At 39.5% G+C, this 18,732-nt stretch overlaps 2 protein-coding genes across 2 annotated transcripts; both read right to left on the bottom strand.

Moving 5' to 3' along the window:
* Positions 1-1,444: 1,444 nt before the first annotated feature.
* On the bottom strand, positions 1,445-18,005 carry LOC132220331 (torsin-1A-interacting protein 2-like). Its single transcript, XM_059673304.1, has 5 exons — positions 17,867-18,005; positions 10,342-10,533; positions 7,475-8,143; positions 5,219-5,320; positions 1,445-4,555 (listed from the first exon to the last, which is right to left on the bottom strand). The coding sequence occupies exons 2-5, from the start codon at positions 10,373-10,375 to the stop codon at positions 3,798-3,800; spliced, it is 1,563 nt and encodes a 520-aa protein (XP_059529287.1). The 5' UTR covers positions 10,376-10,533; positions 17,867-18,005; the 3' UTR covers positions 1,445-3,797.
* LOC132220332 (torsin-1A-interacting protein 2) lies at positions 15,785-17,871 on the bottom strand. Its single transcript, XM_059673305.1, has one exon. It carries the CDS (start codon positions 17,707-17,709, stop codon positions 17,314-17,316), a length of 396 nt encoding a protein of 131 aa, XP_059529288.1. The 5' UTR covers positions 17,710-17,871; the 3' UTR covers positions 15,785-17,313.
* Positions 18,006-18,732: the final 727 nt, after the last annotated feature.

Genomic DNA, 18,732 nt, shown 5'->3' with positions numbered 1-18,732 from the left:
CGTGACAGGGCAGTTTATTAGAAACGAGTTTCAAGAGCCCAGTCTCAGTGTCACTGAAGCAAATTTAGGCCACAACCTGACGCCTACTGTTAACAAACAGGAATAAGGCCTAGATTAGCGTCATCTGGAGACACTGTTTAACATGGATATCTTAATTTAGCTCTGTCTAGAATTGGCAACATCTTTTTTGCAAATATATTATCCACAGGTATGTGACTCTGAGGCTCAGTATTTGATAATTTCATGGGCACCTTTAGAAAAACTTTAAAATAATCTTTTTGTATTTCAAGGATTATGATTAAAGTATTTGTAATCAATAATATTCAAAATACATATATAAAGACACATATCAACAGTGAGACACAGTGTTCAAGATACAATTTTGAAAAATAAAACCATTATGACTACAACAAATCTCAAAATGAATACTCAGATTGGTAAACCAAATATGAAAATGAATACTGATGTTTAACTACACAGTCAACTTGAAAAACAGATTAAAAACTGCTTTTATAAAATGATATATTGAGCACTTTACAAAGATGTACTGGTTTATTTTTATAATTGTTTTATTTTCAAATGATAAAAAGTTTTCATGTTGCTATTTGAAATAAGCTGCATGCATATAAGCTTAATTCCCATCAAATGATAACCCTAATCAGGTATAAGAATTACATTTTTGTGTTAACATTAGTTCTTAAAATGCTCAACACCTGGATATGCTGCATAAAAAAATATGCCAATTATTTTATGCCAATTCTGCGTAAGAAATATGCCAATTCGGTCCTGGTGAAATTCATGTTGCTGAACTATCACTTTCGCATGCTGTATTTGTTGGTTATTGTCGTGCTCATTATACTACCTGTTTTTAGTAGATAAAAATATAAATCAAACAGTTAAAAACTGAAAGGGTCAAAGCCACCTCAGCAGCTCGCACTGTTCAGTGGGGCCCTTAGCTGGGGGATGGCGGGCCACAGGCATCTGAGCCTTACCAGATGCCCGTAAACTTGGAGGTTTTCAAATGAAACCCAGTTAAATTATTTTATTGATTTAAAAAATAGAAACAATGTCATTATCATCTTTAGTGATATGACCAATCCCCCCCTCCCCCCAAACTTCTCTGCCAACCCTTACAAACTATCCCTCAGGGGGGAAAAACTCAAGTCCAGAGACGATTTCTCATTCTACCAGTTGCTTCTAGAATTCTGATGTCAATCAAAAAGTGATTTATGTTCATATATAATGTAATGAGATTTGTTCTGTGATAATTAAACGGTGATGTTTGGGTATTATATACGGTGTCATGTGCCCACAAGTCATTGTTCTAAGTCAAATAAGCAAAATATCTATTATAGTAATGAAAGATGAACTACTAGACACACAAAAGAAAATTTGGAAACTTGAAAAATGTAAAAAAATAGAAACAATCGAGTTGAAATTAACCTGAGTCTATTAGATAATAAATTTTATTTGTTCATTTAAAAATATAAAGTTTTATGCTTTAAAAATAATCACTTTTTTCAAAGACCCAGAGTTAATATACTGCTTCTTTTTAGAATGATTTCTGAATAGACAGAAAATTGACAACAGTTCAGTTGATTGCACTTATATATGGAAGAGTGGTTTTTTTTAACAAAGGCTAAACAGCAAAAAGAAGTTATGACTTTGAAATTTCCTTTTCTAAATTATATCCAAAAGAAATGATGAAAAACCATATTCAACTGCGTGCAGAAAAAAAGAATCTTTGTTTCAACTACGATCTGAGTCACTGATGTATTAGACATGCACACTTCACACTGGTTCTTTATAGACCTGAGGGAGCCAGGTCAGCTGGCCAGCGTCACAGTTCTACAAGGCACCACTGGTTTATGGGCTGTAATGCTCGCATCTGAGCTCTAGAAATACAGAAAAAAATGTGAATATGGCATATAGACCTCTCTTCACTTTCCTCTGAGTGTATATTGGATAGATATTATAATCACTTTGCTTTAACTTTTTATTCAGGCAGGTCTTGCCTCAACTCTATTGGAAGATTCCCTCATGAAGTCCCAAATGAAAATAGTTCCTTTAGGTACTAGTATGCCTCTACCTCAACTGAGCACAGGTAGGCCTTGGTTAGAATAGATTTATCCATGTTTCCTGTGACAGATATTTTCAAATACATTCTCCCCCCATGTCTTTATGATTGATTTTTAAGTATTAAGAAACATACTTACATCTTCCTACAGTTTCCAAACTCCTTCCAAACTTTAATCCCATGACTTCTCTGCTCTCATAGCAACAGAGAGGCCAAATCCTGGTTGAAACATTCCAGTAGTTGAAATAGACCAGGAACCTGGGATAGGACTGCTGTGTCATGGGACACCCTTCCTGAGGTCAAAGCCATTTACTAGAGTTCTGCTTTCAGAGCTGAAATGCAAAACAAAAAACTCCCGTCTCCATAAATACTGTCTCAATCTTTCTACAATCACAGAACACGGCCAAGAATTAACATTGACCATTAGAACCTCTTAGAAACTACCATGTTGCTTCCTCTCACTACATCCACACCTCTTCCATTTCTCTAACTGTTAACCTAATGGCACTTCTAACTAGCAGATAAAGAAATGAGGTGCAGTATAGAATGTTCTATCATTGCTTAACAAGTAAGCAGTATGGTCAAGTTATGACCATAAAGGACACTCATACTGGAGACAATTGTAAAATTCCATTCAGGGGAGACAGAAATGATGACTAATAGAAATTAACAAAAGCATCAGAAATATGCTAGTAAATGTTACTTTAAACAGTCAACTGTTCATTGATAGGTCTTTAACTTTCATAAAAAGCATGTCTGTACAAGATAGCTATATTTTGTCCTCTTCGTACTCAGGAATTTTAATACATTCTTTTTTTCTTTTCTATGCATTTACTATCTTCTAAGATGTGTTCCTTAATTGTGGTTTTCAAACTTCATTATCAGCAGAACTCTCGGTTCCAATTAAATCTTATTAAGAATCCCAATGAAAAAGTCAAAACAGAACTGCTCTAATACTGGGGGGTGGGGGGGGGGAGAAGGGGAGTAGACACAGTGTAAAATCATTGCTCTAAATAATTTTTAAAAGCTGAAGTAACGATACAGCCAATTAGAATTTCTTCATTCCCAATAATTATAACCAATTCCCCATTGTTTCCAATTTTTAAGACTATTTCTTGAGTATAACTGCTTTTACCTCAGCTCACTAACAGAAAAAAAAACACAGTGCCTTACATATAGTAATTAGATATTTGAATACAAATTTCCTTTTTTCATACTATTCAACAGTGCAAATTACTGTAAAATGTAATTCCACAATAAAGCTATTAAAGTAAGTTTTTTAAATCTTTAACATGATAGAAATTTGTTTAAATTATCCTTGCTTTATAACTGTAATTGCTTTAGTCCAAACACGATTCTAAAGGGTTTTTAGAGTCTCAAGAAAACAAAAATCACTCTGTAGTTACTCTGAGAAAATTATTTTCCTGTGCAATAATTCTGCTGCTATATTTTTAGATTTAAAAAAAAAATCCTGTTATATATATACCCTATCTGTTATCTATTTCAAACCTGATTTGCTTGAAAAGCAAAGAAAAAAAAAAGTCAGGTCAGCTTTTAGCTTTGTCAAGCTTAGATTAGAAAAATTTTACCAAAAGTAAAAAATAAACGATTTTTTCCTGAAATAAGCCCACTTGTACTTTTCGGGCGATTTCCTCACATTCCCTCCACAGAAGGGCAGGCCTTTAATAAACCCCTCACTTCCACCGCCTGGCCGCGTGGCTCAGAGCCGGCAGCCCTGCTCCTCGATGGCCCTCACGGGCTGGACGGGCAGCACCAGGTGCGAGATGCGGCTCCACAGCCCGCTCAGCTTGTCCGAGTCCATGTGGTTGAAGGAGCTGGGAGTGTTCGCGTTGGTGAACCGGGCCCAGAGCAAATCCCGCACTTTCTCTTCCGTTTCCCTGGGGCCCACACTGGCGGCCAGCGTGTCCTCCTCGAGGAGGACGGTCAGGACGAGGGCCACGTCCTTGAAGGCCGCGTTCTCGTGGTCGCAGTACTTGTAGAAGATCAAGGTGGAGCCTGCAGGGAGGGACTCGAAGCGGTGCACCACGGCGGCCTTCCTGCCATCCTCGAACCCGGAGCTCAGTTCCATGTCCACCAGTAGCTTGACGGTGTCACTGTCCTGCAAGGCTCTTCCCGCCCCGTCGATCTGAATGGCAGAGACTTTCTGGGAAGAGGTGTAGGCGTCCGCCACGCGGTGGCTGAGGCACCGCAGGGTCTCTCTTCCCTCCCGAGCTGCCGTGAAGATGATGGTGGCCGGCTCGGTGGGGTGTGAAGCGTTGAGGTGCTTCTGGAGGAACTTGCGTCCTCTCTGCCACAGAAAAGCGCTCTGGCCCGGAAACGTGTCCGGCAGCTGGCTGAACTGAGCCAGGAAGGCTTCCAACGCTGGATTTGGGGGCACTTGCTGTGCTGGAGAGGAATAGTAGCTTTGAGCGGAGCTTAGCAAAACAAGAGCCACCAGGAAGACAAGAAAGAAGGGACCTGTCAGCGAATGAAAAAGACAAACAACGGAAGGAGAGAACGTGAGTCAGAAATAAAACCCCTGGTAAGCTGAAATGAGGCAGAGATACTGTTAGATTTTTACGGGTTGTGGCGAGTTTCTTTTGCCAAAATCCTTTAAACTTTCTACTCTTAAAATCTCCCAGATACACTCTTTTTTCTGATTTCTTTGACTTAATTATTTGAAGATGCAATATCTTTGTTAGAAGGTAAAAGCTAAGTTTTTGTATTTGTTGCTATAATATGTTGCTACAATATAATATAAAGATGTGTTGTAGAAATGAACTATCAGGATAGTCTACCTTCTCAGAATACCTATCACCTGTAACATGCCTTTTATTTTTAAGGGTCAAAATGTAAAAATGCCACTTGCGAGGTTAATAGTCTCTAACTGAAAAGGCAGTTGTAATTTCTTGTTTATGAAATGTCTTTCCTCCTGTGGTAATTCCCATTTGTTAAGGGTGGCAAACTAGCAGCCAGCAAGCACCCCTGAAGGAGAAACCCTAAAACTCCACTGCTCTATTTTCCTGTTACCTACTATCAAACACTTTTTAACACGCGATTAAACTGTTTAAATCTGCACATTTTCTAGGTATTCTGAGGATTTCTGAATGTGAATCGACACTGTACCAGCTTTGTTCTCACCATAGCTCCAAAAATCCTTTTTATTACTCTTTCTTATGGCGTCCTGTGCATCCTCTTTATTTTCTTCTAATGTTTGTATCTCCTGTTGATGACTTTCAGCTTCTGGGAGGGAAAAAAAGAACATTATTTCTAGGCAATACACTGAGAGTGTGTACACTTTTACACCTCTAACCAAACTAAAGAATTATTTGACTGAGCTGATTTCTATACTTTGTAAAATTTTCCGTTATATAAGGCTTTTTTCCCCCTGCCTTTTTCTTAAGGTTCACTATTATTTTTATTCTACTTAGCAGAATAAAATGTAGTGTCATGAAATTCATCGACGGATACGGTTGCTACATTCACAATTCCTCACTGGCCCTTACATCAAAGACAAAGCAGCGAGTATCCTAATATTGCAGGCAAACCTGTCTGTGATTCAACCAAAAACATACAAAATTAAGAATTTAAGTGATGTCAGCTGTACACAAGACTCAACATCTCAGGACAGTGATGTTGGAATTCCAGTGTTCGAGTCTCACATGGCTCCTCAGGGCCCCCAAGTGTACAAATAACAGAGGCACTAAGTTTAGAGTCAAGAGAGGTTACTGTAGTTGCAAAACAGCTTACAAAAGCAAGCCTGAAACTCTTAGCGAAGGAGGTATGTTTAAAAAGCAGGAATACAAGTTTAAGAATATTTATTGACTATATAAAAATGCAGTTGTGGGGTGAGACGCCAACCTTAAAATATGTGGGTAAACGGAGGGCAGTATTTTGCAGCACTCTGAGCTAAGTCATGCTAGAGTGTGGATGTGTGCTAGATTCCAGCCAGGTACTTCATGCAACAGTGAAAGTTGAGTATTGCCCACAACCCTTACTGGAAAAACAACTCAAGTGTCATACTGTATTAACATAAAACAGTGGAATCACCTTCGCCTGCAAAAGACAGTTCATGTAGTCATATCACACCAAAAAATAGATGTTTAAAATATACCACAGAATTTAAGGACCGAAGGATCTTTAATGATCACCTACCCCAGCCCCCAACCTTAACCTATTATGGCAAAAGATCCAAGGATGTTAAGGGCTTTGCTCAAAGTCACATAATGAGACTGAGCTTAGAACAAGGTTTCTCATCTCCTAGATTAGCTCATTCCATTATATTAAGTTGCTTCTCACAAATAAACTACATTTTAAAAGAATATTTCTGCATACTGGTGACATTCTGATGGCAGATAATGGTCCATACAACTCTCATTCATTTCTTCAGTTAACAAATATTCCTAAGTTGCTTCTCTGTGCCAGGTGCCACAGAAACACAATTAATGAGAGAGACACAGTTCCTGCCTTCACTGAAGTTACAGACTCTTCTAATGGTTAATGAATGAATGAAACATATAGTATTTGAGATCAGTAATTGATTGAGAGGGAGTCTAGCCTTTAGTCAAGACTGACAAACAGAATATTTTGTATTTTATATTCCTTTCCACTGATAAACAGCCATTCAGACTGAGCTCTTCAGAGTGCTTATAAAATACAAATCCACACATACAGTCACAGAAGGTGAGAGCTAGAAGAGGCCAACTGGAGATCTGCTTGTCCAACTTCTTCATCCTACAAACAGGAAACTGAAGTACTAGGAAGTTAAGAGACTTGCCCCAGGTCACCCAGTGGGAGGGCCACAACTGGAATCCACGGCCCTTGAGTTCCAGGAAGGACTTACACATTGTAAGCACATCTTATTAAGAGAATATATGATACTTGTTCTCCTTAATATACAAATGGGGTGGGGGGGTGTCAGATATAGAGAAATTAACTGATTTGCTCAAAGTCCTATAAAACTGAAATGACTGCATTTTAAGGGTACTTGTATCATTGGTGTTGGTTTTTTAATTTCCCATCTCTTGATTTTTATAGCATTTAGTTTCCCCAAAAATAAAATATTTAAAAAACTGTGAAAGCATGCTCATGAGAAATAAAGAAAATCCAGAGTTGAATTCATAAAAGGTCATGCCCCCTTTTTTTCCCCATCATACTGTATTAAAACAAACAGTAAATAAGTGAAAACATTGTTTAAAAATGCAGTTTATTTAATGGAATGGAATGAGCTAGTCTAGGAGATAAGAAACCTCATTCTAATCTCAACTCAGCTATAGCTCTGTCTGTGACCTTGGACAAGGTCCAAGGAAAGAGATGTCCTCTGGAAAGGACCCTGAGCTGCTGTGCTCTCAGTGACAAGCAATACAGAACAGGACAGAAGTCAGTGGGCTTTCTCACCTGGTTCCACCAGTCGCCTCCGCCGTGTACCCTGGCTCTCCGGCCCTGCACTGGAATGATCAGGACCCTGGACACCCTGGGGATCTACGGCAAGTGGCTCCTGTGAAGCTTCAGGTCTGTGGCTTGCTTGCTCAGGGAGGTCTACAGAGCTGCTCCCTAATTGTGCATCTGCTCTTCCTACCTCTTCACTTGTACAACAGCTGGGTTCTGGATGCAAGGATTCTTCACCCCCACTTTCAGGATGCAAGGATTCTTCACCTACACTTTCAGGATGCAAGGATTTTTCCCCTACACTTTCAGGATGCAAGGATTTTTCCCCTACACTTTCAGGATGCAAAGATTCTTCACCCACACTTTCAAGATGCAAGGATTCTTTACTCAGACTTTTTGAGGAGAGTTGATGCCCTAGTTTGCCATCCTGCAAACTCTGGTTGGTCTTGAGTTCTGTTTTGTCCTTTGGATAGTTCCCATAACTTGCTTCATCTGGACTTTCGGATTGATTACTTGTATCTGCACTTCCTGAACCTATTGTTTCTACTTCTTGGTGGTCCTTGTTGAGACCAGAGGCAGGTCTCAGGATCTGAGCTTCTTTGGTGGTACTTGCCGTGACTGTGGTCTCCTGTGCCTGAGAATTTATTGAAGGGTCATTTTCCAAATCCTTTTGAGAGTCTGTGGAGATAAAAAATTTATCATTTTTATTGAAAAAAATTTCCTTTTTTGTATTCTAACAAGGTCCCTGATTAATAATAAGTAATATTATATAGATTTTATGATTTACAAGGCATTCTTCCTAAACATTATTTCTCTTGACATACACTAAGGAGAGTAAAACACATTTATTATTGTGTTAACAAACTTAACAAATAACACTAATGTAAAACTATTCCGAAGGACAGAGCCAACTTTCGGTTGTATTAAATGCATCCTCTTCCCTAATGAAATAATGGATCTAGGCAATCATCAACCACAGTAACTAAAACCATTATGCAAAAAGCTGATGAGGAACTTTATAATGGATGACCAGGCTGACAGCTGCTGAACCAGCTGATCAATCTTAACATCGCACAAAGAGGGAAACCAGACATCATTAACCTCCCGAGTCAATGCAATAGGAAGTACACTGTACCACCTAGGAAGACTTCCTACAAAACTACTGAACCTGAATCTGGTCATGTTTCTAGAGCTAACTACCAGGTTCCAGAAATACAAGGACAGAGAGATGTATTAAATTATGCCTCAGATGCCCTAGCCGGCTTGGCTCAGTGGATAGAGTGTCGGCCTGTGGACTGAAGGGTCCCAGGTTCGATTCCAGTCAAGGGCATATGCCCGGGTTGCGGGCTCGATCCCCAGTGTGGGGCGTGCGGGAGGCAGTCGGTCGGTGATTCTCTATCAATGATGTTTCTCTCTCTCTTTCCTTCTTCCTTCCTCTCTGAAATCAATAAAAATTATTTTTAAAAAAATTATGCCTCAGAAATATAATCAGTAAAACCCAGAATGGGGGACATTCCAAGGGACAAGACTCTGCTTCTTTTAGTAATAGCAAGAAATAAAAATAAATGGCAAGAAAAGAAAATGAGGGGTGACGTATTGATTAAGAGAGACTTCAGAGACAGATCAACCAAATGCAGTCTGCGAACGACACTGTTTTAATCCAGTGTCAAAGAAATCAGTTGTTAGAGAAATATTTATGAGATAATTAGAAAGTCTGAATGCCAGATATTTGATGATACTAAGAAATTTTTGTTCATCTTTTACAACAGTAAAGGTATTGCAATAATGTTTTGAAAAAAGAATCCTTATCTTAGAGATAAGTATTCAAGAATTTACAGCTAGAATTATATGTCTAGAATTTGCTTCAGTTTAATGACCTGGGGGAAGGGAGAAGAGAGGGAGCACAGATGAAGCCATATGCTGACAGCAGATGAAGCTGTGCGATGGCTGCAAGGGGTTCATTCCATGTCTTTCTACTTCTATGTTTGAAATTTTCTATAATAAAACTTAAAAAAGTTAAGCAATCCAAAAGATATATCATTCAAATGCATTGTGTGACCCCACTGTAAAGAGAGAGAAAAAAAACACTCAACTGTTACTGAGAGAACTGGGTAAATGTGAATACTCACTGGATACGTGATGATATTAAGAAAAAACAATTTATTTTTTAGATGTGATAATGCTATTTTGGTTATGGTTTGTTCTTAAAAGTCTATTTTTAAGAGAAAAAACTTTCTACAAATAAAACGATGTCATGTCTTATATTCACATTTAAATATTCCAAAGCAGGATACAAGTTCAGCATTATGTAGGTAATACTTGAAGTTAGCTGTTAAGTGCATGGGGGTTCATTATACAGTTCTACTTTTATGTTTTTAAAAAACATCCTTTGTAAAAGATTTAAATAAATATGCCCGTTTCTCTTCTGCAAAATCTACCTCATATTTTGCCTATTTTGTGTACCCTCTATATATATACATAAGCAGGGTGAATTTAAATTTCATCTTTCCCTTTAAAAAAAAGACCCCCTCTAAATATATAGCACGTCTCTGTTTTCTTAATTTTTAAAAACATCTTGATTTTTAAAATAAATAACAATTTGTCTACAATCTTTTTAAAGAGTCATTGCATTTTTCCAATACTACAGGTTCCAACGACTGGAGTCTCTAAAACATTAATCTTACTTATAATTAAGGTCTGACATTTTGGTAAAATTTAGTAAATATGAAAGGATAAGAATAACCAGAGCAAATTAATCAATGACGTTAACTTTTTTTTACTTCCGAACTTCAGGCAGGTTTGTCATCAGAGGTTTTCTCTCAGCCCAGCCCTGGTTTCCTGCAGCACCAACCCCAGTGCTGCACAACCCGCCTTACCCTTCGGCGGGTCCCCAGGTCCTCTGTCTGCCATGGTTGTGTTCTCTCTCTCTTCAGACCTTGGGGTTCTTTTTGTTAGTGTCTGGTTTTCCTTGTGAAGAAGTCTTGTTTTCTTCTTGTCCCAAGTCCCAACAGACTCATGCTTCCCGCGGACCCAGGAAACAAGGCATATGTACAGTCACTAAAATAAAACTGGGGGAAAAAAATTTAAAATGACTCTTTAGTCATCCATGGGAGAAATGCCAATTTCAGCTTTACTTATTAAATCTGTTTCGTTTGATAGCATTTCCTCTCTGAAACATTTTCTAGTGAAGATAAGAATGTTTTCTGCCTTTCTCGAGGATCACATTCCACAGTCTAGACCACAAAAAGAAAAAAGCTTCAGATTCTTAACTTTGAATACTCTCCCAGTACATTCCAGTGTGGCTGAAAGGATATGAAAAAGTTAAGACCAAGTGACCAGAATCTTAAAGAGAATATCTATGAAATTGAAATGAAAAGTCGTTCTAAGAGTAGAAATTTAAGTCACTGCTGAATTACTCGTTGCCGATTTCCATTATGTCTTCAATTTCTGTCCCATATACATTTCTCAGAGTTTGCCTGTCAGAAGCTTATCCTTCCCACGGAACAATGCACAGGGGCTACCTGCAAACTGAGACAGCTGCCGTGAAGTTTGGAGAAGAGAATGTCCATCAGCAGATGAATGGGTAAAAATGTGGTACATACATACTATGGAGTACTACCCAGCCATAAAAGAGGATGAAATCTTGCCATGTGACAACATGGATAGATCTAAGTGAAGTATGTCAGACAGAGACAAATGCCATATGATTTCGCTCATGTAGAATCTGAAAAAACAACACAACAACAAATAAAAGAACAAACAAAACAAAACAAAACTCATTGATACAGGGAAGATTGGTAATTCCCAGAGGGGAATGGGGTCAATTGTATGACGAAGGATGGTAACTTTTGGTGGTGATCACTTTGTAGTATATACAGATGTCAAATTATAATGTTGTAACCTGGAACGTTTGTAATGTGATATACCAAGTTTGACTCAATTAAAAAAAAAATATATATATATATATGAATATATATGAAGGAGCCTTGTAAAGTGTTTTGAGAGACTAGTCAACTAGCCGTCTTTGTATCTTTCTCACAGCACAATTTTATAAAATTTAATTTTACTCCCAAATGCCTACCTAGCACAGTGCCTGGTATAGAATTTTCAATCCATATTTTAATTGAAAATAATATGAATGAAGAGTGGTGCTACTTATAAACTGGAAGGGAAGGGAGGAGTTAGGGACAGGACTCCTTTCTGCTGGTGCAGATGTAAGAACTGTGGTGATAAAAACAAAAGAAACCGGTCAGTGTCTCCTGGGGGAAGTACTCACTGGAAAAGGGCATGAGAAGACACTTTGGGGTCCAGAAAGTACTTCAGGTCTTTATTGAGGTGGTGGTTACAACCAATTGTCATCAAATGAAAAATCTGTACATTTTGTTGCACGTAGAGTATCTTCAATAAAAGTTATAACACAATGCTTTCAAAATGTATTACTTGGAAACAAAATGTATTACTAGGTTGCAGCCAACAAACCACCTGCAAAGGAGCCGTCACAAGTATTTCTATCATCTCACGAATGCTCAGTATACACCTTTCTTGTCTCAAGGCACGTGCCATTCCGAAGCCCATTGCATTCGGACCCTTTAACGTATCATCCTCGCATGTTCATAGCTGAAGCGGTATTCCCTCAAGGCTGCAAGTTAGAAGTGGCACAAACATGGAGTTTCCTGGCAGCCTCACAAGGAGTCACATGCTGGGGTACCTGGGAGATCTGGAGGCCACTATTCCAGAAGCAGGTCAATCTTTTGAATGTGTCCAATCCATACACTAGGAAGTGTGCGCATTAGGAACCCCTGGACTGCATCATGGAAGTGAGGCAGAGCCTCGTCCTGATGGAAATGGGGATGTTGGAGCCTTTCTGCAACTATAGGAAAAAGTCCAAAAAGACACCTTTAAAGGGATCTTTCCCAAAAACAAACTAAGGAAGACCCCATGTACCTATATGGCATAAAAACATTTACACTTGGTGAAATCCTTTCAAGTTCAATCACGAAATGTTGGTTTTCGGTGCCCCCTCTGTGGAGGAGGAGATTTATTTTTCCACGTAAGTAAAAATGAGGCTCATTCCTGGCGGTTATCTCCACTCCCCTGTGACCCTGAAATCTGCAGCAAAACGTGGGTCACTTTGCTATAACTGTTTCCAGGGAGGACTGAGACTGGTTAAAGCAGTCAGGTTTTATTCTCCATTTATGGAGAACGCACCAGATGGCAGAATGAGGAATGCCTTTCCTTGATTTTGATATCCTGGGACTTCTCCAAAGAGGTACACAAATTTGCTTCACTGCTTCCTCTGCAGATGTGGCTCCTCTTTGTGCTCATCTCCTTGTACCAATGGCAATGCCGTGACAACCTAGGAGGTGTTCCCTGTCTGGTACACAGAATGACTTAAGTAACACAAGCAAGTTTAGCAGATTCCAACATACAAAGTTAAATGTTGCAAGGGAACTCTATAAGCTGATGCATATTACAGATTTATGTATAAATTTATAACTAATAAAAATTTGAAAGTATCCAATTCTTTGTATTGCTGTCCATTAAGTAGATATAAAATCAAAAATTAAACGCATGAATAGAAAGGATAGACATTGACTTCCATTTAATGCTTGCTTCTGCAGAGGGAAGGACAAGAATAGGCTGAGGCCTTAACCAGTTTGGATCAGTGGATAGAGCGTTAGCCTGCGGATTCAAGGGTACCAGGTTCGATTCCCGTCAAGGGCATGTACCTTGGTTGCAGGCACATCCCCAGTAGGGAGTGTGCAGGAGGCAGCTGATCGATGTTTCTCTCTCATCGATGTTTCTAACTCTATCCCTCTCCCTTCCTCTCTGTAAGAAATCAATAAAATATATATTATTTTAAAAAGAATAGGCTGCAAGGACAGGAGGCAACTGTATCTGTAAAGTGTCTTTTAAAAGAAGGAACAGAGATAAATGTGGAAAAATGTTCATGGGATCTGGGTACATAGCTAAATGTTATTTTCTGCACTTTTCTATATGATGGATGTAATGAATAATTTTTTAATGAGTAATAAAATAAAACATACTCGCTTCTGTGGGGAAAAGAATAGAAAGAAAAGGCCTGTGATAGTAACTCTGAGCCCACAGAAAATGAACTCACAGTCCAGAGTCACCATTCAACCACAGTCTCCCATACATTTTGGGAGGAGACAGGACAAGGAAAAGCTGCTGGGAAACAGTAGGACCTCACCCAACCGCCACTCCATTCTGAAAACTTCTAGTTTGGCCCTGGGGACCAGGCAGGAGTTGGGGAGGGGTTAGAGACCTGGAGGAGACATGCAGAAGAGGGAAGAGGCAGGTATCAGGAAGCACAGGTGTCTGCAACACCAAGAGCTGAATATTTCTTTTAAAAAGGAGAGGGAAATTAGAAGTTTAGCATCTGAGAAGGACGTAAGAGAATCCTTCAATCCAGGATAGTAGTTTCAACATAAATGCCATCGTATCAAAGGTATGACAGGGCCCAATAAGTGTATATCTATTATTCTATTTTCATATGCTCCTTTTAATGAAGGATGCCATTTATGCTCTAGACATAAAAAGTAGCAGATAACGTGGTCCTCAAACAATTTACAATCCTGCTATGGAGACAAATAACAAAACATACACAACGACAATAATAGCTAACATTTATTGAGCATGTTCTTTGGGCCAGGCAGCCTTCAAAACATTTTATATATTAACTTATTTAATCTTCACAACAATCTTATGATGTATGGACCATGATTATCCCTTCTCTTTCCCAGATGAAGTGGATACAGAAGTTAAATCGCCCAAGGTCCTTCAATAGTCAGAATTCGAAGACAAGCCCAGATCAGCTGGCTGCAAGGCCATCATGTTTCCTCTATAAACTGTTATCAAGTTGTGTTCTCGAGATCCCATGGCAACTCAGGGCTGCTGGAGGGACCTGAAGAGCTGGAAGGGGTATGACTCACTTCACTTTTACAGGTATCTATAACATGCTGACAGCCACATACTCTTTGAATGCCATAGAGTTCTTTTTTTGCCTGGGCTTGCCTGGGGTTCCTTCTCCTATGCCTTAGAGATAAATCTTAACAGTCATCCACAACCCAGGACAGCTTTCTTTTGATGACACATTTTCTTCCCCGTCTGCCCAGGCATGTTTCCATTAACCTTCCACTCCCAGGTCTGCCATAAAATAACAGGTAATTATAAAAGTCATTTTTTAAAGTGGCCACCATTATGTGTACGTAGTATTATCAACCCGTTCACAGTATGGAAGTAGAGATGGATATGGCTCACATAATCCAAAACAGTGGATAACTCTCCACATTATTTGTCATGAAAATGAATTTTAGGAACATACTTATACTTTGAAATGCATTATTCGTAACTCTGAAATGGAGTCCTCTAGAATGATCTATAGTATTTTAAACCAAGCGTAGACATACTGAAATGACCTAAGCTGAAGAGCTACAAAGCTTTCTAAATTTTCTCCCTTGCTCAGTGTTATGAACTCTGCCACACGATGTTATTTCTGAGCAAACCATATAACTGGTATGTGATAATCCTGTCTGAAGGCAAAGTATCCTACTTAAGGTAAATTAAAATTAATATTTTTATTCCTTCCTTTTGCCCATATACTCACATGGCTTATAATGAAACCATACAGAACTGTTTGTGAGGAGGGCTACAATGGTGCAATCATTTTAATTTGTGAGAAATGTGTGACTGAGTTGTAACCTGAAATATCAAGTGACCTTCAGTCTGACGGAAAATCTCTCTCTGTCACCAGCAAAGTACAATTACCTATCACTACCTTGTCGCACTATGAGCACTCCATTCCCATCTTTTTAAGCCAGATAACTGGACACCCTGGATATGTTGCTATTGTATGTCTCCAGGTATGGCCCACAGAGCACCTACCTACACAAGGCTCCTAAGGCACGACTTATAAAATGCAGATTCCTGGGCACTGTGAGCAACCTAAGGAATCAAGATTTCTGTAAGATCAAAAAATTCGAGAGAGAGAAAATTCGCAATTTTTGACAAGTTCATCCAGACACTGATTTGAAAATCAATGGCATAAATCGATTTAATTTGTCTTTACTACTAAAAGGAGAGATTGGTTAAAACAAAAGACCTCGTCTCTATTTTGCTGATAATTAGAATTGCACATATGTAGAGGGTTTCTGAAAAAATGTAGAGCAATAATATTGATCATAACACCATCCTCAAAAGCAATACCTCAAAGTAAATGTTCACTTTCTGGAGTGAGCTTTAGGATAGCGAAGGAGTTCTTAATCAAGGCATAATGATAAACTACTAATCTTCACTCAGTTTAGCAGTCCACACAGTTTATTCAGCAATATAACAGGAGAGAACTTCCACCAAGATAGACATGAGGCAGATACAGGAGAGGTCTCGGGGTACATTCTTTATACAGACGAACAAACAGCTCAGGCTTCACAACATGTGGCAGGCATGAGTTCCTGCATGAAAACAGCCATTCATTCCCCACTGCTTCCTTCCTCAAAGAGCCCTCATTTTATTAGGGGAGACAACGTGCCCTGCCCAGGCACTGCCAAATCCATTCTCCTTGGCCTGGCTTCCCAGGCGCCTGTTTGAACCAGTACCTTCTAATGAGATGTAAGGAGAAATTGGTGAGGGACTGTTGGGAAAGATTTCCTTTCCAAGTAAGACAGAGTCTTCAAAGGAGAAAGCTTTCGCTCCCTGCTTCCAAATGGGACTGAAATGCATAGAGCAGCAGCAAGCCACACTGTAATCACTGAGGACACTAAGAGGGCAAAAGCTAATGCGATAAGGATCCCAGAGGGGAAAAACAGAGAGGACCTGGGACCCTGAGAACATTGTTGAGTTTGCTACACAAGCAATGGATTATCTAGCATCTTAAGTGGAATTTTAAACTTATCCCATGGCCTCTGAGATGTTCCAACAGGTTTTTCTAAATTTCTCATGAACAAGTGAAGGCCAGAATGTGGCTAACACCCAGCAAGACCGTCTTGGTTTGAAGATGCTTCCCTTAGACTGCTCCTACTATTACGGAGTCAAGCTGGAGACCTCTTTCTGTAGACTATCTCGTACACCGGCACTTTTCCATTTCCTGGCAGGACATTCTAAGTTCAGTCACCACAAAGACAGGACAGTCTTGGTTTATGTAGAGCCAAGTAAGTATAGACTGGCATTTCTGCATGTTTTTGTGTAACGTATGTAGGTGTTACCCAATAGGATGTGGTTTCTCTGGCAGTGACCAGTTATCTATAATATCAAAGCCACACCAAGGCCAAATAGAGCCAATTATGAATAAATGATTATATATGAATAAATTATATATACAATCAGAAGGGGTGGAATTTAGAACAATGTAATTTCTTATTAAAATGTCTAGTTCTTTTACTGAAATAATCTAGAACAGCGGTTGCCAACCTTTTGGCCCTTACGGACCACCAGTGAGGCGACCGCTGATCTAGAAGCCAGCTACAATGAAGATGCTTTCCCACAGAGGTTATCACTAGAAATATCATCATGGTATACACAGTATGGGGCTCCTCCAGGACTACCTTGTCCTCTGTCAGTAGTTAGGCTGTGGAGCTTTTCAGGAGGGTAAGCTAATTCCAAAGCACAGGGAACACGAAATGCTCTGGCTCCAGATAACAGCGGGCTGGAATACTGACTAAATCCATGCCGAACAGACTAGGTGTAGACCATGGGAGCAGACCCAGCAAGTTCAGCCATTCCCCGAAATAGTGACAGTCTGAATTAGATATAAAAGGCGTCATTTTTCCATCTTCCTTGAGTTACTAGCACAAAACTCTCTAGAATCTCCATGATTGTGACTCTTTAAGAAGTTATTTGCTTTGGCCAAGTTTTTTGTTTAAGGTTGTGTCTGTTCTAGCCAAGATTAACTGTAATGCTGGGTTAAAACCAGCTAGTCTAGAGTCATGTATCCTTTTTCTAACCAGCGGAGGACCCAGAAGAAATGGGTGGCAAGCTTTTTCAAAGGTCCACCTGGTAAGATTTTGGGGAGCCCATTCAAGTGGGAAAGACCAAGGAAGGACAAGGCTTCTGTTAGCAGGACTATCAGGATAACACTCGGGGCAATAATCAGCCCTGTTGATACGGTCTAAGAATACTTGGTAACACTCATTTTCAATAAGTTCCGTTTGGTACAACCAGTGGCCTAGTTCTAAACTAGGAAACCACTGCTGTCCACAGTCAGGGCAATGTGAATTATCTGAGAACATCTGGTCCTCCAGCGATAACACAGAAAGCAATGTAACAGTAAGAGACAATGACAAAGGGAGATACCCAAAGAGCCAGTGCTATCACAGGTTTGGTTTAGCAATTTCTCAGTCCAACCAATACTACTTAGAGAGAGAGTTAAATCTGGCTTGCACTTACGTGCAATTCTTCAAGATTTCGTTGTCTATGTTTCACTCAATTACAACTCAGTCTCTCAACTCAGCGAACAATCCAGTCTATAATGTTCTCAGTCACTTGCTAGGAGCACAGATCACAGAATAGCCCCTTCAAATTCCAGTTTCTCAAGAAAAGCTAGAACTCTGGTCTAAATTAGTTATTTTTTCTTGTGTGTTAATCAGCTGATGATCTCATGCAGAGGCATTTGGCTTACTCTGCTTTGCTGGTTAGCTATTGTGTCTGCTTGGTCAGAGAGAGGAGCTGACAGATCCAATGGGTCTTTGTGGGCGCTGGCACTCTTGCCGTTGTGATACACGTACCCAAGTCTTAAGGTCTTGGCACTTTACAGCGATGTAGGGGGTCAGGAAAACCTGGGAAAGTCCTCTTGAGCGTGGATCCAATGAAGTCTTTCTTGGGAGGACCTTAATCAGGACCCGTCAGGGAAGTAGCTGATGCTGAGCTGGTTGGAGGGTCTGGGAATGCTTCACATACCTGTAAATGATAACACTTCAGACGACTCATAATGGGTTTTCAGTTGCTCACAATATTATTAGGAACATGCATTGGGAAATCATTTGAGTCAATCAAGATGGATGAGAATTGTCTCACAGGTTTCCCCATACAATTTCATCTAGGCTCAAACTAATTTATCTGTTGGGAGTTATTCCTATACTTATTTTGGCACTAGGAAGGGTTTTGGTTCATTTAAGATTTGTAATAGCTTCATTTTTTAAAGACTGTTTCATATTTTTTACTCCTTTTACATTTTGGGAATAATAAGGTCTGCATAGCCGAAACCGGTTTGGCTCAGTGGATAGAGCGTCCGCCTGCGGACTGAAGGGTCCCGG

The sequence above is a fragment of the Myotis daubentonii genome, chromosome 18 (genome assembly GCF_963259705.1).
Source record: "Myotis daubentonii chromosome 18, mMyoDau2.1, whole genome shotgun sequence".
Lineage (NCBI taxonomy): Eukaryota > Metazoa > Chordata > Mammalia > Chiroptera > Vespertilionidae > Myotis > Myotis daubentonii.
Note: the sequence above shows the minus strand (reverse complement) of the source record. Positions and strands in the feature narration are given on the sequence as shown.